General features: G+C 38.8%; 3 protein-coding genes across 4 annotated transcripts; 2 read left to right on the forward strand and 1 right to left on the reverse strand.

Annotated features, from left to right (window-relative positions):
- The first annotated feature begins 1676 nt into the window (after window positions 1–1676).
- On the forward strand, window positions 1677–11194 carry slc5a6b (solute carrier family 5 member 6). 2 transcript variants are annotated; one of them, XM_031847367.1, is made up of 15 exons: window positions 1677–2118; window positions 2213–2278; window positions 3064–3115; window positions 3208–3275; window positions 3620–3774; window positions 4629–4769; window positions 5048–5177; window positions 5503–5591; window positions 6252–6364; window positions 6455–6525; window positions 6611–6697; window positions 8781–8956; window positions 9033–9139; window positions 9244–9365; window positions 10544–11194. In XM_031847367.1, exons 1-15 carry the CDS (start codon window positions 1771–1773, stop codon window positions 10670–10672), a joined length of 1854 nt encoding a protein of 617 aa, XP_031703227.1. In that variant the 5' UTR covers window positions 1677–1770; the 3' UTR covers window positions 10673–11194. The 2 variants fall into 2 exon arrangements, with proteins under 2 accessions (XP_031703227.1, XP_031703228.1); XM_031847368.1 differs by having other exon boundaries at window positions 3683–3774.
- Window positions 11195–12936: 1742 nt separating this feature from the next.
- On the forward strand, window positions 12937–22222 carry adgrf3a (adhesion G protein-coupled receptor F3a). Its single transcript, XM_031847320.1, has 19 exons — window positions 12937–13021; window positions 13770–13819; window positions 13921–13975; window positions 14073–14085; window positions 14221–14349; window positions 14454–14609; window positions 14697–14803; window positions 14926–14984; window positions 15075–15199; window positions 15361–15579; window positions 16847–17074; window positions 17159–17305; window positions 17601–17709; window positions 17969–18062; window positions 18252–18431; window positions 19069–20406; window positions 20491–20532; window positions 21170–21205; window positions 21296–22222. Exons 3-19 carry the CDS (start codon window positions 13928–13930, stop codon window positions 21350–21352), a joined length of 3087 nt encoding a protein of 1028 aa, XP_031703180.1. The 5' UTR covers window positions 12937–13021; window positions 13770–13819; window positions 13921–13927; the 3' UTR covers window positions 21353–22222.
- Window positions 21039–23508, reverse strand: ankrd66 (ankyrin repeat domain 66). Its single transcript, XM_031847435.1, has 3 exons — window positions 23370–23508; window positions 22062–22290; window positions 21039–21865 (listed from the first exon to the last, which is right to left on the reverse strand). Exons 1-3 carry the CDS (start codon window positions 23506–23508, stop codon window positions 21727–21729), a joined length of 507 nt encoding a protein of 168 aa, XP_031703295.1. The 3' UTR covers window positions 21039–21726.
- Between the last annotated feature and the right edge of the window lie 12 nt (window positions 23509–23520).

Consider the following 23520-nt stretch of genomic DNA (forward strand, 5'->3'; position numbering starts at 1 on the left):
GAGAATTCAAAACATGTGGCGTCTGGACCGGAGAGATTAGCCAGTCGTTATTTTTGATTTATCGCTTTTATGAACACCTGCAGAAGAGATTAAAACAAGATGAGATTTAATCGGAGAGAAAACGAGATAGACGGTTTTAACTAAAGTGGCGCTCTTGAAGGTGTCAGTAAAAACAGCACGGTGCCGTTGACGGTTAGCCTCACCCGGATTACAACAGTGTTGGTGTGTAAAGGTGAGACTCCCTCATGTTATTTCGTTGGTCCAGTCGGCTGTTGTCAGTGATTTGAGGGTCACTGAGTTTTATTTTCCTGCGTAGCACCATTATTTAGTTAACTAATATGGCTAACGTTACAGTAGCAGTGTTTTCAAATCAAGTAAAAGTCACTTTAATCAATAGTCCTGCATTATTTCTGGAGGCAGTTCTTAATAGTTACTTTAGTGACCTTATTGTAGTTTGTGCTGCCTCCTATGGTTGAGTTTGGGTTGAACTGACAACTCAACATCAATTAATCAGTCAGTATTTTGACAGAAAACTATTCAGCAACTACTTTGATTTATTATTTTAAGTTTTTTTTAAGGCTGCAGCTTCTCAAATAATGGATTTCTCTGTCTGTCGATCTTGGGGTTTCAGACAAAGCAAGACATTTGAGGATGTCAAATTACAGTCTGAGGCATTGCAAAAATAATTGACATAGTAACTGATGATTTGTTGCAGCCCCAACTTGCAGCAATGTGATAATATATTATTATATTATGAATAGGGCGGCAACTAAGGATTGTTTTCATTATCGTTTAACCTGCTGCTTATTTTCTCGCATTAATCGCATTTAAAAATACTTAAATTAGTTTAAATTGCTAATCAAGATCTCCTTGAGTCAGATGAGACCTCTTTAAATAGCTTGTTTTGTGCAACTAACCGTCCAAAACCCAAATTTATATTTCTTTTATTATCTAATAAGATAATAATCTTATTAGAATCCTCACATTCGAAAAGCTGGAAACAGCAAATATTTGGTATTTTTGTTTGAGAAATAACTGATAATAATATGATGTGACTATCAAAAATAGTTTGCTCATTCATTTTTGTATGCCAATTGATTATTCAGCTACTTGTTTCGGTTATTTGTGTCCTCACACATTCATAATGTGAGTAAAGAAAACATGCTACACCTATTTTTTGCTTTTGACCTTTAAAACCCTCAGAGGTCTGTTGCTGCTGTTTGTGTTTGTGGTGCAGTATTCACAAAGGCAGCAGATGGCAGAGTAGCAGTGCACCTCCTCTCTCTGAACATTCCCAAACCAGCAGGCAGTATTTTTGGAGCAGCACAAGCAGGGTAAAGTTGACACACAGGTTGTGTGCCCTCGGCTTGTGTGCAGACCAGGAGCTTGTCTCATGTAACAATGTTGTTCTGCTACAAACAGTTCACTTTAGGTGACTGCAGTGATTTCCCCTTCTGTCTATCGCTGTGTGAAGGAACAGAAATCTGTAAACAGCTCAGTGGAATCCAGGACTCGAGGAGAGTATGTGTAGGTTAACTTCTTTGCCCGTCAAGCAAAGTGATTTGTTTTAAAGATCATTGGATGCAGAAAGCGTCAACATGCCAGCAAAGATTACTCTCTCACTCACACAAATACATTTTATCAGTGTTTTTGATTTTCCTTTCTTCAAGGCTCCTGCGCTCTCCTGACTGATGGGTGTGGACAGAGACTTTTGTCATCCGTCTGAAGGACAACCAAACCGTCTGCAGCTGAGACTCAAAGACAATCAACATGGACCTGTCCGACCAGAAGCACTTCACAGCCGTAGACTACGTGATCTTTGCGGCCTTGCTCGTTGCCTCTGTGGGCATCGGGCTGTACCATGCTCTTTCAGGCGGGCGTCAGCGCACCACACAGGAGTTCTTGATGGCGGACAGGAGCATGAGCTGTCTTCCCGTTTCGCTGTCGCTCATCGCCTCATTCCAGTCTGCTGTGGCGATTATCGGTGTACCGGCAGAGATCTACACTCACGGTACTCAGTACTGGTTCATCGGCTGTGCCTACTTTCTCGGCCTCCTCATTCCTGCGCACGTTTTCATTCCTGTGTTGTACAAACTAAGGCTCTCCAGTGTTTACGAGGTATGACGGAGCCGTTTTGTTGGATTTCAATGAGTGCATATTAATGGTGTGTATCCTTCATGACGCACACTTCTTATGTTGTTTTGTTTCACAGTATCTTGAATTGCGCTTCTGCAAAGCAGTGCGTATCTGTGGAACTTTGGCCTTCATCTTTCAGACAGTGGGTGCAACACTTCTCATAATGAAGTGGGGATGCACCAATGCCACTTTTTCCTCTCCGAATAACATTACCAATATTACACATATACCGATCTGATAGTATCGCAGTGCATTTTTCATTTTCATGTGAGGTAACATGTGGCCACGGTGCTAAAAGCTTAAGTTGGCAGCCAGTCGACGTTGACAATGAAACTGTATTTATTGTGCATCAGTCACATCCAACCAATACCCACTCAGTGTAAAGGAATAGTTTGAAGAGTTTAATGAGGAAAATGAAACTCTCACGTTTGTTCTTGTATGAAGCTTAAGCCTGCAGCCGGTTAGCTTCACTTAGCATAAAGACTGGAAATGGGCAAACAGCTAGCCTGGCTCTTGTCCAAAGGTAAGAAAATCAACTTACCTACATCTCTAAAGTTCACTAATTACTTTGTATATTGTTTTGTTTAATCTTTGCAAAAGCCAAAGTGTAAAAAGTGACACGTTGTGGTTTTACTGTGAACATGTGTCAGACTATTTCTTAGACAGGAGTAGTTCCCTTTAAACGGAGCCAGGCTAGCTGTTTCTCGATATTGTGTTGGCAAGAAGGCAAATAAGCATTTTTCCCAAAGCTATTTCTCTAACTAGTTTGTTCTTGCCCTGATACAATCAAGTGGATAATATTGGTGCATCCCCATCAGAAAGCCTGAAAAATACAAGAGACACGTTTGTTTATCGCCTTGAACATCTTTATTTTTATCCACTTTTATGACGCGGATAGTCTCTGATTTGTCCTTTACTCTGCTACAGGTTATCTATATGGGGATTTGTGTGTACACTCCTGCCTTTGCACTAAACGCAGGTTAGACAAGTTCATTTATTTTTTCTCTGACTCAGTAAATTTCAATAGATAAGATCTGTGGTTCATATATGTGTTGCGGGGTTTTCTTTCAGTTACTGGATTTGAATTGTGGGCGGCAGTGCTGGCTACTGGACTAGTATGCACATTGTACACAACGATGGTGAGTTATCAAAGGTCATTGTTATAGGCCTTAACTTGAACTGTTGACATTTGAATATATCCAACTCTACCTTAACAGGCCCAGTGTGGGGTGTCATGTCTCTCTTGACAACTTCCCCCCCCCCCCCAAAAGTAAAAACATGCAAAATTCTTTAGAATTACAGTTTGCTTTGTCAAAAATGGTTTGACAAAAGTGTCAATCTTAAAAAGAAAGGCCCATTAATCACTTGTATTCTACATTTTAGAGGTATGCATTAATATAAAAGATTACGGAGACCGATATCTAGCATTTGAATGAGGGATATATCAGATTCATTTCCCATGTGTCTTGTCTGCTCCTGACAGGGTGGTTTGAAGGCTGTCATCTGGACGGACGTCTTTCAGACCGTTGTGATGTTTGCAGGGCAGCTGGCTGTCATCGTGGTGGGCGTGCATCAGACTGGAGGAGTGTCTGAAGTCTGGAGGAAAGTCCAGGAGGGAAACCGCCTCTCTGCTCTCGAGTGAGTCCACCCTAGCTCTTTAAGTGGAAATCAGTTCTGCAAATGCCAACATCACAAAGTTCTGAGTAAACGGAAGATTTTCTTTTGGTTACAAAATAAAAACAAATACGGTTTGCTGCAGTTTTTTTTGAAATTTTTGTTGCTTTTTAAAGAAGATTGATCCAAGACAATCATGTTATTATGTAATTTTATGTTCCAACATTTTCAGTCAAGCATGTAATAAAAATAAGACTTTCTTATCTTTTCCTACAGATAGTGAATAGTTTTTTGTTTTTTTTTACAGTTAGTTATTGTAATTACTAAAACACTTCCTATAAATCTCTGGATCAACTCTAGTATCAGAACAAAGACATTGAGACAATGTCACTCAAAACACAATCATTTAAAACAACACACTGCAATACTAGTGTAGTATTACAGTATTACAACATGTATCACTGTTAGCTTATATTTGTATATATTTTTTTTTTGCACAAACCAAAAGTGCAACAAAAATAATTGCACCTCTTTACTGCAGAAATTCTGTCCTTCTCTATTCTTTAGTTGGTGATGTAGCAAATTGCAGTCTAATTTTCAGTATTTCTTTTTTAAATCATGTAAATTAACTGTAAATACTGAAATCTGAAAGATGGGATCACTGAATGCGTTTTGTGTTAAAGCAATGAAAAGTTTCCCACAGTTTAATCCACATTGACTGCTTTTGTTCTCACTGTAGGAACGGTTTTTAAAACCTGAACTGAAGCCTTAAGAAATGCGTGTAACAATGAGTCGTAAAAAATATTGAGTTATGCTGGAATATTCTAAAGTATTATAGTATTTTCTTCATACTGTTTTTGTTTTCCTCATGTGTTTAGCCTAAACCCAGATCCTACAGAGAGACACACCTTCTGGACTCTGGGGGTTGGCGGGGTCTTCCTCATGCTGTCCCTGTACGGAGTCAACCAGGCTCAGGTCCAAAGATATCTCAGCGCCCGCACAGAAAAAGAGGCTGTCAGGTGAGCTGCACTTTGTGTGTATACGTTGTATAGCGTTGTATTTTAGCATACCAACACGTTCAACCAAGATGGTGAACATGTTAAACGTTTTAAAAGCTAAACGTCAGCATTGTCATCGTGAGCATAATGGCGTGCTTATGTTAGCATTGAGCTCAAAGCACCTCTGAGTCTAATTACAGCCTCAAATAGTCGCTATCTGTAATTTAAGTGTGTTTAGTGGACAAGAACAGACCTCAGAAACGACCACTTGTACTACGTTTCTTCCTTCCTGTCTGCAGGTCTTGCTACATGGCGTTCCCCTCCCTGCAGTTGTCTCTGGCCCTAGGCTGTGTGATGGGACTGGTCATGTTTGCACGTTACTGTGGAGAGGATCTCACTGACGAGCTGCCCACCTCTTCAAGGGATGCGGTGAGTTCCAGTGTGTTATTTCCGCTTTTTAGTGTCGTTATTGACCAAATCATCTGCGTCGCATTTTGTGACTTTTCTTTTCTAGCTTCTTCTGCTTCATGGATCTTAAGAGATTAGTGTGAAAGATGAAAGTTAAGTTAAGTTGTAAAAACCCTCCAGAACACATATATTTAACAGCAACACTACAGCAACATGAGTATTGCATAATGTATTGCAAGTATTTCTAACATGATAGGACCTGCCTTGTCAGATTTGAATTCCGTTTATGGTGACTAACAATGTTATGCAAACCAGGTTTCATGTCTATTTTGTGGCTTTTCCACAGATGGTGCTATACTTTGTGATGGACATGCTGCAAGGTCTGCCTGGTCTACCTGGACTGTTTGTTGCCTGTTTGTTCAGTGCAGCTCTCAGGTACGGGACTTTCCACAGCGTCAGTCTATATCTAGTTTTTTTTAAATTGAACCTTTCACATGAACTCAGTCAACAAACAGCTATCTCTCTGACGCTTCTCAGTGAAATCAGCTGTCGCACTTCTTGCGTGTTGTTATGGTCGTACAAGCAACAAGTGAGCATCAAAGTTTGGTTGTGTCCCTTTCACCATAACCGGGGGAAGAGGCTGTGAGAAGTTCAATAACACATGCAAACTACTCAGGTGTCCCAGATAAAGTCATACGTGTTGGTGACATGGTTTGAATCGAGATAATGTTTCTTGTTGCACTTCATACATTTTTTTTCATCATCTTCAGTTACACCAAAAACCTCACAGACTTCATCCTCAAACATGCTCATACAGTTAAATCTAATGCTAAATCTAATGCAGTTATTCACATCAAATGTTTCAGTGCTGGTTATCCTGAAAAAGAAACATCTAAATTTGAATCTTATGAAAAGCTTTTATTCAATTCTGGCTGTTCGCCTCCCTGATGTCTCTCACTATGGGTGTAAAAAAACCTTTTTAATGCAATTGCATTAATAAAGAGGGTGAATAATTAACATTACGCTTCATTGTTGCTTGATGTATTCTAAAGATGGCAGTAATGGTATGTACGGTACATGTTTTCTCCTGTGCAGCACCATCTCTTCTGCTTTTAACTCTCTGGCCACTGTGACAATGGAAGACCTCGTCAAACCACATTTCCCCGCCATGACAGAGGCAAGAGCGACCCTGCTGTCCAAAGTCTTAGGTTAGCCTCTTCGAAGTTCATCGGCGCACGATTCAGAGCTGCGTAATAACGTTTGTTCTAAACCTTTTCAACTTGTGTCTCCGCTCTAAGCGATGTGCTACGGGCTGCTGTGTCTGGCCATGGCCTATCTCACTCACCTGATGGACGATTCTGTTCTACAGGCAAGCTCACAAGTTGTGTGATCAAATAACAGCGATAACATTTCTCGCTGAATGTGCACTCATTGTTATTGTGATTGAACTCCAGGTGGCTTTGAAAATCTTCGGGATGGTTGGCGGTCCTGTTCTGGGTCTGTTTTGTCTCGGGATGTTCTTCCCGTGGGCCAACTCCACTGTAAGTTAAACCTCATCACTGAGATCTATCGTGTAGTTTGTCATGAGACACTATACAGTGTAACTACTCTGCTTACTGTGGTAAAAATTATGATGAATTAAAGTTGTGTCTACTTGTCTACCAGGTTATTAGTGTTAATATGTTGTTAATATGTTGTTTCTTTCACACATTTAAATGAAGAAATGGCCTTCTCTTGCTCCTCATGAGTCTGTAGCTCAGGATTTACTCAGCTCAGGTTTAAGCAGTGATTTTGTGACGTCCACGCCAAAAGCCATCAGCTTTACAATAGATCTACCTTGCAAAATTATTATTATTATTGAAACCATATGATACAACAATGGTCTTCCATCGCATTGTGGCCTCTGGTTTAATGGCACCACCAACTGTTCATCTCGATGTGGCCAACTCCTAATATTTACAGTAGTATAACGGCAGTGGACGGAAACATGCGTGAATTCGCATTTTCTGGAAATTGAGTTACAATGTGCGCTGATATTGAATGGAAACTTAAAGGAGACAATTTTCAGGTTCATTCTTGTATTTTGGGTTTTCTACTAGAGCATGTTAACATACTTACAATACAAAAACACTTTATTTTCCTCATACTGTCTGTCTGGATAAACCTGAATTCATTGTTTTAGCACCTGTTTCTTCAGCAGCCAATCCCCATTGAGAGTGCTTTTAGAAGCGTTCTCCAGTAACAGAAAACAGGAAAAATTCACTCGAGGCCGATGTAAAAATCATTAATCACAGGACATTTATTCTTGCAACACATACAGAATATATGGATCAAGGCTGCTCAGAGGTTTGTCTCTGAGTCTCAGTCATATATGCTGCTAAACACAAGCAGTGTGGTGGTACAGGGTCATATACGATAAGCTTGTCACACATGGATAACGTACACACGTATTGCTTTTCATACAGCGTTATCTTCACAAAACCTGGAAAAAGACTTTAGCAGTTTGTTCTAGTACAAAGGTCATTCTATGACATCAGGAAGTCTTGGTAGCCAATCAGCTCTGCTCAAGTATTGACGTCTGCTACAGCTTTATTGTCTATTATTTAGGACAAACATCTGCTAGCCCCCCAAGAGGAAAGATATGTGAGACGCTGTTGTCAGAGGAAGTTTCAGACACCAGACATACGAGGGCACAGGCCTCGAACGCTCACATGAGGATATAAGCCTTTGTAAGTCAACATACTTCTTTAGTCATTAGATTTTCCCAACAGCTTCCATTTTATTAAAACACTTTTTTTAAAGCTTGAAGTCTATTTTTAGTCGTGTTTAAGTGAAACGTAATCTGCATAGGCATTAGGCAGCTGTTTAAATAACACAAATATCCCTTTGTATATGTGTTTTTAACTTATAAACCGTATCTATATTCGGCGGTTGAGTCTCACTTGCATTCTATTCACTGTAAGCCCACCCTCCTCCGAAAAAAGCCCCTTTTTTTTCTGATTGGTCAGCATTTTCCGGTCTACTGTATCTGTTCTGTCGCCGTCTTCACAGCGTCACTGCAGCTGGGTCTCACTGAGTGCGTCGACTACACAGAGCTTTGCGTCACTTCTACCGGTGACTGTATAGTTGAGATGCATCCTGACTGCTCGTTTAAAGGCACAGTTTCTGAATACGGGCTGTGTGCGTTTGTCCGTGGATTCAGCGTTGCGCTACTTTCACAGTATTTATATAGCACCAAGACCTGCTTTATAATCAACATGGAAATCTCACTTTCTACAATATGGGGCCTTTAACTGACAGGCATCCTGTCTTTAAGTTTGTAGGGGTTGTTCCTGTTATCATTTTGTGACCCCCCTCAGATTTATTTTGGGCCTTGTTTGGGATCCCGACCCCCACATTGGAAACCACTCCTTACAGTTAATTTTCATTAATAAATGTAATCCAATCAGAATAATTCCTATAATAACAATAAAATCAGTCAATCTGTGTTTCAGAATGCAAAAGCTGCTTACCCTCCTAGCAGGATGTTGTGATTGAGACGGTTATTGTGACGATGTAAACCTGGTTAAGTTACTTACTGTATCTGTATCTTGTGTTAAGTATTAGTTTTCCTGTTGTTACCAGGGAGCATTGGCAGGTCTGGGAGCCGGTCTGGCTTTGTCTTTCTGGGTCGGCATCGGGAGCCTTTTAACCCGTAGCTCCGGCACGAGGCCGCTGCCGCCCGGCTGCAGAGCCGTCCTGCTGTCGGACAACACGACGTCTGCCATTCACACCGCTGCACTCGGCAATTTCACTCTGAGGTACACGGACAGCACGGTGTGTTTTTGTTTTTACTCTGGTCGTTTCACAAGTTAATCATCTCTCTCTGTCCTTCAGCCGACCGTCTGGACTAAACAGATTTTATTCGTTGTCCTACATGTGGTACGGCGCTTTCAACTGCTTCACAGTCATTCTAACCGGCCTGATCATCAGCTTCCTCACAGGTGAGCCAATTCTTACTGTACAACGCATGCTCTCGATATTTTATAATACATTTGAGTTTAATTTTACTTTAATATTTTTAAATGTATGTATGTTTTCCATTTAGGCCATATGAAAGAAGAAGATGTGACACCAGGCACAATCTATCCCTTGTGTGGGAAACTGCTGTGTTTTCTACCTGAACACCTCAAAAAGAAGCTCTGCTGCTTGACTCCTCTGGGACAGCCGGTCAGTAGAGTTATGAATACCCGTCAGACTCCTGCCATGAAATGAAACTAAATACTGACTGCATGTTAGTGGTAATGTTGGGTTATGTTCCTCATCATTAAACAGTTAGCATCATCCACCAAAGAGAAATCCACTTTGGTCCTCACTGAAATACAAAAATAAATTGTACAGACATTAATGTTTCTCACACCATGTTTTTCTTATAACCCTGGTGATCCTCTGACATTTTGTCTTGTTTTGGGGGAAATATCTTTTTAACTTTTGGATGATTTGCTGTAACATTTCCAGCAGATACTCAAAGGTTGATTTGTAATACATTGAGTGATCCATAAAACTTCAATTACAATCGTACGCAGCACAACGTAGTGACATTTGACCGCTGCATTTAACGGCAGCATTTTAAAGCAGTGAGCTGCTGTCGAGCTCTCTGAGAGCAACTAGGGCCCGAACCAACGTCCCCCCCTCAGGCCTTAAACCCTGAACCCTCAGGGACTTAACTTTCGTCAGTAAATGCTTGAGTGTGAGAGGCTGCCAGAGCTTGAAATGATGAGGTACGATGACGGGACAGCACATATACCTTGGCGACTCCAAAACATCTACAATTGTTTTTTTTGTTTTTATGTTTTAAATTATACGTCTGACTTGAACGTCTTCCAGGCTGTTTCCTTACGAGACCAGATGTCATTTTTAAAGAATCTATTAACTTGTTTTTGTCAAAACGGCTTCAAAAAGCACAATTAAAAGAAATGGTTGATGATTAAACCAGGTATGTAATAACCTTAGCTTTCATTACTCTGACTTTATTGTTTGCTTTATGTAGCATCTTAAATCTTTAATGTTAATGTTTCTGTGTAAATTGAATATGCCAGGCTGAACACGTGCTGTCCGCGCTTCCTCTGGTAACTCTGTGTTTAATGTCCCAACACTATAAATTGTGGATAATTTCAGTCAGGTATAAAGGGCTCAAAATGTCTGCCAGAGAGCCCTCAAGCAGTAAAGGATTTGACTGTGGGACAGTCCTAAGCCCTCACAGACTTTGCGGGTCCGAATTGGGATTGGGAAAGTGTCTTACTCAAGGACACTTCAACATAGATCCTCGTCATGAGTAGTTAAGGTCAGCTAATTCATCTGCTCTGCTATATTTACTGTTTTAGTGATCTTTTTAATTATTCTCTTAGCGGCCTCCACAACACAAAGAAGGCAATGGACTGGCCTTACCACAAGAGGACGGAACGTCCCAAGAAGAGAAGGACAAATTTCTTCCCGAGGTTCAAACAGCTCTTGTGGAGCACGAAACAACTGTGTGATATCACGGTTTAACGTATAGCTGGAAAACGGTTAAAAAGTCTTCACACAAAGCGCTCGGACAAAAAAAAAAAAAAAGAAAAGTGAATGTATTTTTATTTCTTATTTTTTAGCCTTTGCTTGTGATGAAAGACAAAATGTGAATTTGCACTCAAATGCTGCAACAAAGTCAAAGCTAAACATCGTCCAGTCAACACAAGAGATGCAGTTTGTATGCAGTATTTGTCAACATCGGGTGTATGGTCATTGGTTCACTATCAGTCTGTTCCTTATGTGTGTAAAAAAAAAGACCGTTCTATGAGAATTATTTGAAGTCTTGTGAACTTTAGAGCAAAAAAACAACAAAGCGTTTTATACCGGTATTAATTCTATACTTGACAAATGTTTAACACTAGTGCAGCTGTATATGAATGGTCCTGTGTGAGAAGATGGCGCCTCAATTATTAACAATGTATGATTGAATTTGTGTCTGTATTGCAGCTGAAACACTGAAAATGATTAAAGATTTTGTGGTTATCCCTTTGCATTGTTTTGCCCTTTTTATTTAGAATTTCTGCAAGTTTCAGTCCCAAATATTCAGCCATGACATTGGAATTTTTAAAGATAACAGCTACGCTTTCTGTGCACAACAAACTCAGGTGTCTGAAACACCCGGCACTCCTCTCTCCAACTCACTCACATTTCCTACGTTGTCTTTCAGCTTATATATATATATATATCATTCTTTGTCATTTTTAGACTTCTACCTGTCACATATTGAATAAATAGAGCTGTTCCTCATAAACAAATATTTGTATTAGTGTATTTAAAACAAATATCTCATTTGCCTTACAAAGCTTCTCTATACTTTGCTTACATCAGAGTCGTAAACACAAGGGTTGTATAATAATTCTAGCAGGTCTGTAACCCAATAAAGGTTTTATAAATGGCTGTAATTGCATGCCATTGTACATCTTTGTGTTTCTTTTTGCCTCTGCTGCATGAGGTTTTGCATGTGCCATCATTTTCTGTTAGATGTCAGCTGCACCTAAACATACAGTATATTAAACATTTGGAAATATCACAACAATGGATTACCCAAATAGAAACTCCAATAAATAAAAAAGAGAATATAAAACTTTCTTTTTAGCTGTTGTTGGATAAACTCAATTTGCAGCATAGAGCAAACATGCAGGACCCAGACCTTCGGCCCTTTTTCAACAGAGCCTTGTAGCCGGTTTCGTGTTTGAGTGTATGAAGAGAAACGCTGGCTGCAAGTTCTACTAGACGTCTACAATAAGTAGAATTACCGCCTTAGGGTTGTATGCCTCCGCCAACCAGTCAAGTTACACTTTACATCCATGTCTGTCCATAATATCACTTCATCACGAGACATTTGTGTGAAATTGTCAAACTTGGAAAATTCATTCTTGAGTGTTTTGTGAGGTCACAGTGACCTTTGACCACTTCATCCTTGAGTGCAAGTGGATGTTTGTGCCAAATTTGAAGACATTCCCTTCGCACTAACGCACTGCGCACTAACGCACTGCGCACTAACGCACTGCGCACATACTTAATCAGTATGCACTGCATACTGCCTACGAAATGATCAATTAAGTACGAATTTACCAGCAGACTGGTCACACTGTGGTAAAGCAACGGCCGGGATGGTTTCACAAATTCAAAAATCTCACAAGACCGACAGCCAGTCTCAGGCACCCAGACGCAATGCATTGTGGGGCAGTTGAGAATGTGCAGTAAACTAATGTCTCAAACATTGGTGAATTTCTTGCGTACACAAAATCCCCATACGATGCAGTGTGAACGTGCTGCATACTCAATACTATGTCATACTTAGTATGAATAGTATGTAAGTATGTGATATCGAACACAGCCAATGCCTCTGAACATTATTATTGCCGACACGGAGGCATTAAAACAGAAGTTTACAGCCATGTTAGCAGCTCTGAGGCTGTACAGCGGTGCTCTGAGCTAACACGCTCACAATGACAATGCTTACATGCTGATGTTTGGCAGGGATGATGCTGACAATGTTCATCAAAGTTTAGTGTGTTAGGATGCCAATACTTTACTGAAAAACAAAAATGTCAAAGTGATGATGACACCAGAGGTTTTTGATATCACGTGACACGAGCCACCATTTTTGAAAGTCAAATTAGATCCACATAACACCTTTTTTTACTTTGCATGTCTTACCTCAGTAGATTCTACAGTTAACTCTCACTTCCTTGTACGCTGCATCAGCAACAGCTCCATCGGTGTGCTGCTGTCATTTGTGGGAACAGACGGCTTCAACAGACATCGTGAGACGCATGCTGTGATGGTTCACTGATACCAACTAAGGAAAACAGGTTAGCTAATCTTTCTATATTGAGTATCTATCATTAATATATATGTCATATATTTCTACAAAGAACATGTACGAGCTGTTACAGTGAAACATACAACGCAGATACTGTTTCACTGTGTTTTTGTAACTATTGATAATGTTTTCTAAAAAAAGTTTGAATGTGCCATGATTCCGTTCTTTTTTTTAATGTCAATTTCAGGTATTTAGTAAAATTATTTCACTATTATCTGACAGGCCATTTAGTCTGATAGGATCAGAATAGCTGTTAATAGGAGTCGAGTAAACAACAACAAATACTTATAAACCAGTTAATCCACTTTAAGTAATCCTTAATACAATCATTAAGGTGCACAAGGTGCACAGATTTATGTAAACATGCTCACAGTCAAAATCAATAGAAAAAAACATGGTGACACTTAATTTTTTTCTAAATCCAAAGGATGGAGTGTGTCTGGAGTGTAAAGACCTTTAAGGCAACTTTGTGATTTCGTGCTACATACATACAACCTGTCTTTATTTACTTGTTGGGATTATTCCTCTGCAGAGACTTTGCAACACATATGCCTCCAATATTTTTCTTTTTGGAAAATGATCTTAACTACAAACTAGAGTGACTTTAGAGGGAGAGCCAGTGTCCTGTAAGTCCAAGAAAATGTGTGAGATAAAATGGTGAAGAGTTTAATCTTCTCCCTCGGTCTACAATAAATAGATGTGAAGTGTTTAACTGCAACTGTTTTAACTGTTTCCAGACACACTAATCTTCATGAGGCAGAACAGGGAGTAGGGATTCAATTTACAGGTATTTATGTAAAAAAGTAGAGATGTCTGATACAAAATGAACATACTGTACAGTAGGCCTATTATACCATCAGTCATTCACCAGTTATTGATTATTTGCAGGAACAGGATGTGGACCTTATTTGTTCTTTGTATCCTGGGGCTAGACGTCTGTCTGGTAAATCAGCAACATAAGAATACACATTAGATCTTAAAATTTAAAATTGCAACAATACATTTCATTAAATATAATGATTTTCTTTTGACTTTTACAGACTAATGGAGAAGGTAAAATTATTTTTATTTGTATTTATTTAGTTTCAAAATTAACTTTTTATTTTGGCCTAACATTGTTCTTAAACAGATAAGATGTATAAAAACTATTGCATTTAGGTTGATGTCTGTCCGTTTTGTATGTTTCAGACAATTCAACACAAATGTATTATTTCAATCTGACAGTCGAGGACAGTGCGATCGCAAACGTAAGTGAGAAACTGACAACTTTTGTGAGTAGCACCAACCTGAAAGTGGATCAACTTAAGATGACAACAAGTAAACATTTTTCTATTTCGTAAAAATACTACATATTCTATATCTAATTAGAAAAAAACAAATGAATCCCCAAGTTAAACAATAATGCTTTTTTCCCCAATCAGTCTGTCAGAGCGTCTCGACCGGCACCGAGTGCAGCTGCCGGTCAGACTTCATATGGAGCGATAGAGTTTGTCAGGAATCTAGTGAGAAATGCTGCGGCGACAAGAACTGCACCTTCACCAAAAAGCCTGCTCCCATGTGTGTTTCAAAAGAAACAGGTATTTGGATATATTCTCCTGTGTTTGCATGCGCATATGTCTGTGTATTTATTGTGTATCAAGCATGCGTCTTTTTTTTTGTCACAGTTGCTGTAAGTGGATCCATTACTTTAAATGGACAGGAGCATTACAAATGTCTGGAAGAAAAATACTCTGAGGAATTTCAGCAGTGTAATAACAAAATATTACGAGAGGTAATGCCTTATGAATGAAAAGCACATTACTTAATGAAATACCGTTATCAGAGCAGGAATAGTGTAAGTAATTGAGGTATTGTCATCTGTACAAAGTATACTGATGAGTTGTTGCCTTACAGATGAAAACAGTGTACAGCACTTTGGCAGGATTTGACATGTTAACAATTACCAAATACAGGTACTTCCTTTTTTTTCCAAATGAAAATAATTTCTGCTATTTTTTTGTTTTCAATATGCGACTGAGATCTGTACTTTGTCTTCACTGAAGGGTCGGAAGCATCATCGTAGATTTTGAAATGACCTTTGCTTACCAGGTCAAACAACAACAGTTGATTGAAAAGTCAAAAAACCTGAGCAGCACTCTGTCAGCATCAGTTAGTTTGGAGACTACAGGTAATGAATATCTAACGGAAGGTGGGATGCACCTGTCAGGATTCTTTCTAAACCTGGATTGAATTCATTCATTTACTAGAAGGGCACTCAGAGAGACACACAGCGTACCTTCCGGATGTAGCTTATCCTTGGATTCTATACTGACTCTTATTTTCCCGCAGGTGTTGTCCATTTATGTATGCTGCCCAAAAGCCCTGTGTGTTACTACCACAAGCCCAGCCTCACATGCACAGCACAGGAGGACCTGAAATCCCTGCCAGTGTGGCAGCTGACGACAGAGGGCGAAATATTTCGGATATTTAGTGGCACGGAGTCAGAGGTGACAAGAACAACAATGGAGACCAGCGTCACACTAAAAAACATATCCAAGCTCTGGGAAGGTATATTACTGCATTACATTTGACATGTTCAGCCTGCCAGCTGACGTACAGTGAATATTTAAATGAGTAATCAGAGGTGGGAATTCACTCAATACATGTACTCAATACTTGAGTATGATTTTGAAGTACTTGTACTCAGTGTTGGGAACATTGCTTTTGAAATGCAATAGGTTACAGACTACTAGTTACTTTGTTAAAAATATAATAAGTCATGTATTTTGATTACTTCATCAAAGGGATGTAACTCATTACATTTGATAACCTTTCTAACAAATGTTTCAAACTGGGCAATTAAACTGAAAAGTCCTAAAAACATAAGCCGAAACCAAGTATGGTAAAACTCACAACAAAACTCATCACTGATTACTGAAAAACTTTTAAGTTCTTCAATATAACTTGAATTAAGATTAGTACAGAGCAAAATAATGAATGTTATATTCTACATATAAGCGTTTAACCAAAAATATTTTATTGAGATGCAACCCCTTTGTATCACCAACATTTTGATAAGCAACTGTTATTTAATTCCATATTTGTTCTTAGTAACTGATCACAAATAAAATAATCATTACATGTAACTATCCGCAACACACACTTTATGTTTCAACTCCACTACATTTTGGAGGGATGTACAGTCAGCGGGTGAGTTGCATTGTGGGTAATATAGGCCCTACGTTTTGACAATGAAAAAGAATGTGTGGGATAAAAAAGACGATATCTTTAGGTCTGCTGCATTATTTGTTCAACAATGTTACAGATGTGCAATACTTTGATTTTACATACAAACATATGATCAGCAAATATATAATGATGCATTTTCATAGATTAAACTACCCATCAGAATATAAAGTAGTTAAAATGAGCTCCACCTGGACCAGCATTAAATACTGTGTCCACGTTATTGCATCAATACTAATAATAATTCAATATATAAATAACTAGAGTAACAGAGTATTTTTACATTGTGTTATTACTACTTTCACTCTCTTCATTCTTCCTTACATCAGCTCTGTTTTCAGCAAAAAAACTCAAAAAACAGCAGCCAGACAAAGTCAGCGACTAGCAGGTGAACATAGCGCAGCACTCAGTAGCTAATTAGCCAGTAATTTCCCTCAGGAGTTGGTGGAGACCAAAACAGAGCAAAAAGGGGATTTTGGTCAGAAACACATATGCTAATTTTGCTCAGTATCTGATGTATGTGTGAAATAATTTACTAACAAGTTTACCATATTTACTCATGTTTACTCATCTTTTTTTCTTTTCTTAGGAGAGTACAAATGTATCTATCATCAACAGTCAGACTTAATCAGCATAACTCACAAAGCCAGCGCTGTAATGGACATATCGCTCCTGCCAAAAATTTACATGACCATAGCACCGACATTTCCGCACTGCACAAAAGGTTCTGAGTCACTGAAAATAAGAGTGAGATGTGAGACAGAGAGCGACAATGAAAAATATAATGTGACATGGGAAGGCCAACACATCATTGCTTGTGAGTACATTTACTTTGACCATTCGTTTCACTGAATCCTTGTGCAAACTGCAAATACATGACATGCATTTGTGATCCTTGCAGGTCCTTTTAAATTATCTGATGATGTTTATGCAGCTGATGTCACTGTTAGCTGTAACCAATCCTTGAATAGACCACAACTAACGTGCACTTTTAAGAACAGGTGCAAGGAAGAGAGAAAGGCTTCAGCTTTTATCGATGTCATATATGGTATGTTTCAGTGTTTAAGTAAAATATTGTCAAAAAAACTATGGCTTTGTCCGATATCGCATCCACATTCCAATATAATTCATATTTTGACATTTTGAATTGTATGCACTATGTATTCCTTGTGTTTGTTACGTATCTTACTTGTTGTTAAAGGTTCAACCAAAAAAGTGATCTGTGATAAAATATTCCAAATTTCCAGATTTTTGCAGCGCTCCAACAGAATATCAGATTCACTTTGTTCTATGTATATGTAATACATGACAAAGCAAGCCTTAACTTTTCTTCTTCAAAACAGAAAATGACCCATTCTGTAAAGCTGATGGTGATTGGGAAGACACCAAAGCTGGATTCACTGCAGTGTTAAAATGCACGAACGCGACTGGACAAAGAGAAAGGAAATGCAAGTAAGGCTGCAACTCATTATTATTTTTATTAGCAAATAATCTGCTGATTATTCTTTCTAAATAATCCATTAATTGTTTGTGTACATAATGTGTGAAAAATGCCCATCACAATTGCTTGTTCAGTCCAGAGCCAAAGATCCAGTTTACCATCACAGAAGACTAAGGAAATTTGCTAATATTCAATTTGAGGAGCTGAAACCAATGAATGTTTGTTGATGATTCATTTTATGTCGATTGACTAATAGATTGATCATTTCAGCACTACGTTGGGCCCTACGTTGGACCCGACATGGGAACCAGAGGTTTCAATGTGTGTGAAACAGGCAGTGAACCGTGTGCTGCAAAAAGCAAATGTAAGCTTTCATAACAAAGATTTAAAAGCGAGCTCTCTGTCATCTGATAGAAAAGGGACTCACACCAAACATATTAGCAGAATATAAAGCAGCAAATTAAAATAAGCTTATTGGAGATGAAATCTTTGCTGGTATGTTTATGTTTTCACACAAATATTCATCACACATAAATCATCGCTGTTGTTACAGATTGTTAACATTGGACTTGGCTCACTAGATGAAAATGCTGCAGTTGTATTTTCCCTCCTTGAGAGTGTCACTAATGACTCCGAGACTATCAACACTGTCGCCGACATGAATGCATCTGTTCAAGTACTCTACAGTTTGAGTCAAAGGATAAACGGCATAAATAATGACTCCACAGCGGATGTAAGTATAACACAATCTTTGATTATCTTTATTGAATGTTATCATTGGGTTTCCGATACGGAGGCAAAAAGAGAATTACTTACATTTTTGTAAGAGGAAGCCATCGGAAATTTCTCTGCATTTTGTTTTGGTCAAGTTCCTTCGTTAATTAAGCCGCACGCCCATAATAACAAAGTGAAATGAAAAATGCATTTTCTAATCCTGCGTTTATTGAATTTCAGCTTACAAAAACTTTATATTTCCAAAGAATGTAGTTAATTTTGGGGGTGACATTTAACCTCTCGGTTTCGGATGACATGATGAGAAAAGGCAGATGATTGAAAGAGTTCTTTGTTAGAACAACATGAGAACAGTTTTCACCTGTTGCTCTTGTGTTGTGTTTCTGAAAAAATGGCTGGTAAAGAAGTATTTGCTGTAGCTATTAAAGCTCACTAGCTTCTACCACCAACCAAATGTGTCGTCAAATCAATCATTTCAATGCAATATTCAATATGAATACAGTCAAATACACATATTTACCATTTAGCCCTACTTATTCTTTTTCATGATCAATACAACCAGGAGAACGGGCTTTTTCTAACTTTGAGCAGACATGTTTTACTTCAACTGCCATTAAAACAAGCTCTTTTGTTTTCAGGGCTTTCTGAACTCATCCAGCAATATGCTGGAGAAGTCTCTTAACGAATCATGGACAGCAAAGGCGAACAAAGGCAATAATTCATTGGCGGAGACATATCTGGATTCCATTGAGAACTTGATTCAGAAGACCAACTTAACCCGTGCCCCTAAAAAAAAAAATATAGAGGTAGCCGCATCCAATTGCTCACAGGGGTCAAAATGTCTCAGCACGGTATTCAATAACAGCGTTGAACTTGTTAGCTCGGACCCTGTCAGTGTAAAGACAGCTGGGTTTAAAGAACTGGGGAACTATTTGCCTAACAAAGATACAACATTCGAGCCTAACAGCCTCATTGTGTCAGTAACTACTGAAAGGAATCAATCAGATTCAGTTAAGGTTACAATCAACTTCTCATTGATCAAGCCGAGGCCTCACAACGTTAAGCTAAAGTGTGTCTCATGGGACAACATCACCAGCAGTTGGTCATCAGAAGGATGCGAATGGCAGCTTGCTTCCAGTGAGAGTGTTTGCATTTGCACACATTTGTCCTCATTTGCCATTCTAATGTCCAAATATCCAGTGAAAATCAGAGGGCTCGAAGAGTTGACTTTAGTCGGACTGTCTGTATCAGTCGTGTCACTCCTTCTCACCCTCGCGATAGAACTGATCGTCTGGAATGCGATAGTTAAGACAAGTACTTTATATATACGCCATACTGCCCATGTAAACATTTGTCTGTGTTTGCTCATTGCGGATTGCTGTTTTTTGGCATCTTTTAAGCTAAGTGCTGCCAACAGAGAAATGTGGTGTTGGATCTTCGTGTTTTTGAAGCATTTCTGTTACCTGTCCATGTTCTTTTGGATGTTGTGTCTGAGCAGCATGCTTCTTCATCAAGCAATTTTCCTGTTCCATAACATGAGCAAGAAAAAATACCTGAAGTTCTCATTAGTCCTGGGCTATGTGTGTCCTTTGCTGATTGCTGTCATCACGTTTCTTTCCTATAATAACGGTGCTGAAGGCTCGTACTACTCCAGTGAATCCTGTTGGCTGTGTTACGCTGGACTTATGAAAGGGTCCATCCATACATTTGTGATGCCAGTCGGTGCAATCGTCTTCTTTAACATGTTCTCCATGGCGGTGGTCATCATTAAGCTTTTGGATCACCCTAAGAATAGAGAAAAATGGGATGAAAATGAAAAAAAGGCTGCCATAACTGTCATGAGGTCAGTTATTCTTCTGACTCCAATCTTCGGTGTGACTTGGATTTTTGGGTTTGCTGTAATGCTTCTTGACCTCACATCTGGAACCATCGTCACCATCGTTCACTGGACCTTTAGCCTGCTGAACTCATTCCAGGTATGGTCAGAATGATCCTTAAGTAAACATCTGGACCCGTAAAAGTATTTCTTGCTCAGTAACCTCTTGTCATTTCATTTGCAGGGTTTGTTCATTTTGTTAACCACATGCCTGGCGGACAAACTGGTAAGGCAGTTTTACTTCTTAAAGGAAAACGCCAACCTAAATCATAATGTTTCTTGCATTTCTGGATCAGCTTTGATGTTTGGTACTGTACCGTGTGACTTTGTCAGAAGGCCAGCAGCAAATATTTTGAATGTATAAATCTGTCCTTTCACTGATCTAAAAATGTGATGAGAGTAAATTTAGCTCAGAAAGGCATTTACAATGCTAGTAATCAAATAAATGTGATTTATCGTTCAGTCCTACCTCTGGGCATGCACAGCATCACTGATGGTCTTTATGCTAAGCTCGGCTAATAGCTGGCTTCAGTTTCATACATAACGGTCTTCTCATCTAATTTCTGTTGAGCAAGCAAATAAGCATATATCCCTAAATGTCAAACTATTCCTCTGAAGATACATACTCCATGATTCTGTGATAAGGTTAAAAAGGTGTAAATTCCTTGGGAATTGTGGTGAGTTTTTTAAACATCGGCAAATATGTGGGAATAAACGTTAGCATAGTGGCTCTACACCGAAATCAGGGAGTGTATCCAAATTACCACACCCTTCAGAGGTTACACTTCAGAAGTTAAATGAGAAATGTTACAAACCACAGACAAGGTAGCACCATTAATAATGTTTTAATTCAACTTTGACAGACCCGTGATGCACTGCTGAAACATCTAAAGAGAAATGTAAGTGTTCTACAACTGGGTTCACTCTTAATTAAAATACCACATTGACTCATTGATTCATTTGACACATCCTTCTCCTCTGCTCTCCAGGCGCCAGCATCGACTACTGACAGCGTCACAACGTTAGACTCAACTTGGAGGAATTGAGAATCATCTCAAATATGTGCACTCTTACATCGAAACAAACTCATTTATAAAACCACAGATAATAGCTTTGCAGCTACATTGTCTCTACCGATGTGACTACTTTATTGTTGTTTACTTTGATTTATTACCTGTGACACAAGTTAAAGTCCACTGTAGATATTCGTGATTTAAATAGGAAATATTTCCAACCTGTATTCTTTGTTTTTTGCTTTAAATTAAATTACATATTATTGCTCATGTGGTTTGAGCAATACTGTGTATTAGATGTTTTTAATTAGTATGGAAGCCCTTAAAAGCCACAGTAACAATGTCAACTAAAAGGCTACAAGGATGCCACTTTTGTACACACTTTGTGGACTAAAGGTGAGTTAAGCCTACGTCTGAATGTTGCTCTTACGGATCGCTTTATCTTCATTTTCCGTTCCTTGTTCTGCACACTCCTCATCTGTGTCATCCACTGAAATCCCTTTCTGGGCTGCCATTTTGCGGTAGGCCTGGCATTCAATTTCTGCTCTGCAACATACAAAAACAGGGCAATTTACTTATTTAACTGTTAAAGCTATTGTTATTGGGTTGTAATTTTGAAAGAAAAGCTTTGTTTTTAGAAGAAAGGTGCAATTCATTTATGACACATGTAAGAAAATCAGGAATGTATGATTTAGACTAGAGAATTAAATAACAATTGGAAAACATGGGCTTCATCGTATACTTATTAAGGAACAGAACACAGTCATGGTGTCCATATATTTCGGCTATCCGTGCTGGTTTGTCTCCACAGCAGTCCTCCTTGTCTATAGGGGCATGGAAGGAGTGCAGCAGCCGCAGCACAGCCAGCCGGCCGGACTCTGCAGCACTGTGGGCAGGAGTCCATCCATGCTCCGTCCTCAGACACGGCCTGGCTCCATGCTCAATGAGGATCCTGACCGTTTCTGTATGTCCTGTAGAAAAGACATCGCAGTGATTTGAAGACCTGATGTTTTTAAATACATAAAAAGATATATTATTTATTGTGGGAACGGAAATTCAATAAATAAGATGGAAGAAATAGGAGCAACAGAAGACAACAATAAATTCAGTGACGGAACAAAAAGGGCACTTCACATTAAGGCCGCAATCCATTAACCACAAGTAAACAAAAGGGTATAAGGGTGAAACAATTTATCAATTGGTTGATCGAGAGAACTTTTCTTGGCAACAAATGTGATAATTGATGAATTGCCTATGTGATAAGCCATTTATCAAGCAGAAATAACAAACATTCCCTGTTTCAAGTTTCTTCAGTGTGACTGATTGCTTCTTTTCTTTGTTTTACATCATCGCAAATTGAATGTAAAGACATTTGAGGATGAAATGTTGGACTTTTAACAAGATTTTCTGACATATTACAAAATGAACAGTGCATGGTTAAAGCCCTTACATCCAAAATCCAAATCCTGCTTATATTGATTGACGTGTTTTTGATATGACATAACTTTTATTGGAAAGAAAAATATCAAAATAGATGACTAATGCCTAGTAAAAAGAAACAAATATGAAACCACAAAATACACAATAAACTAAGGTAAATCCAACAGCATTAACATAAAATTTAATTGACAGGTATCTTAAATAACAGACGGATACCTAATAGATACTCTATCAGTCTGGTCTCATCCAGCATGAATTATTTATGTTTTCTGATGCGTACTGTTACAAAGAGTTTTGTTCATTTAAACCTCAAGACACAAGAGTCAACCCTGACAAAAATATACTGATATATTGAATTTGCTTTAAAAATAAATACATTTGATGGAGAAACAGTTAACGTTACAATAAATGTAAGATAAAGTCCCCAAAGAAAGAAAAGAGGGAAATACAGTATGAGACTGTCCACTTTAAGAGCATCTTGGACACCCACTTCTGTTATCTTTAACTAAACAGTATTTGAATAGCAACAAGTGTAAAACTATGATATTTGACCTGCAGGTGTATCAGGGGAATTAAGGACACGGTATATTTCCACTGATCCACCAACTACCTTGAGCTGCTGCCCAGTGAAGAGGTGTCTTGTAGCTCCAGTCAATGTCCCTCTGATTTGGATTGCATTCATTTTGCATTAGAATCTCCTCAACTCGATCAAAATCCCCCGCTGCTGCTGCTTGGTGCAACTTGGTCATTTAGTTACTGTG

Source organism: Anarrhichthys ocellatus, unplaced genomic scaffold (genome assembly GCF_004355925.1).
Source record: "Anarrhichthys ocellatus isolate YVR2014 unplaced genomic scaffold, GSC_Weel_1.0 scaffold7, whole genome shotgun sequence".
NCBI classification, from domain to species: Eukaryota; Metazoa; Chordata; class Actinopteri; order Perciformes; family Anarhichadidae; genus Anarrhichthys; species Anarrhichthys ocellatus.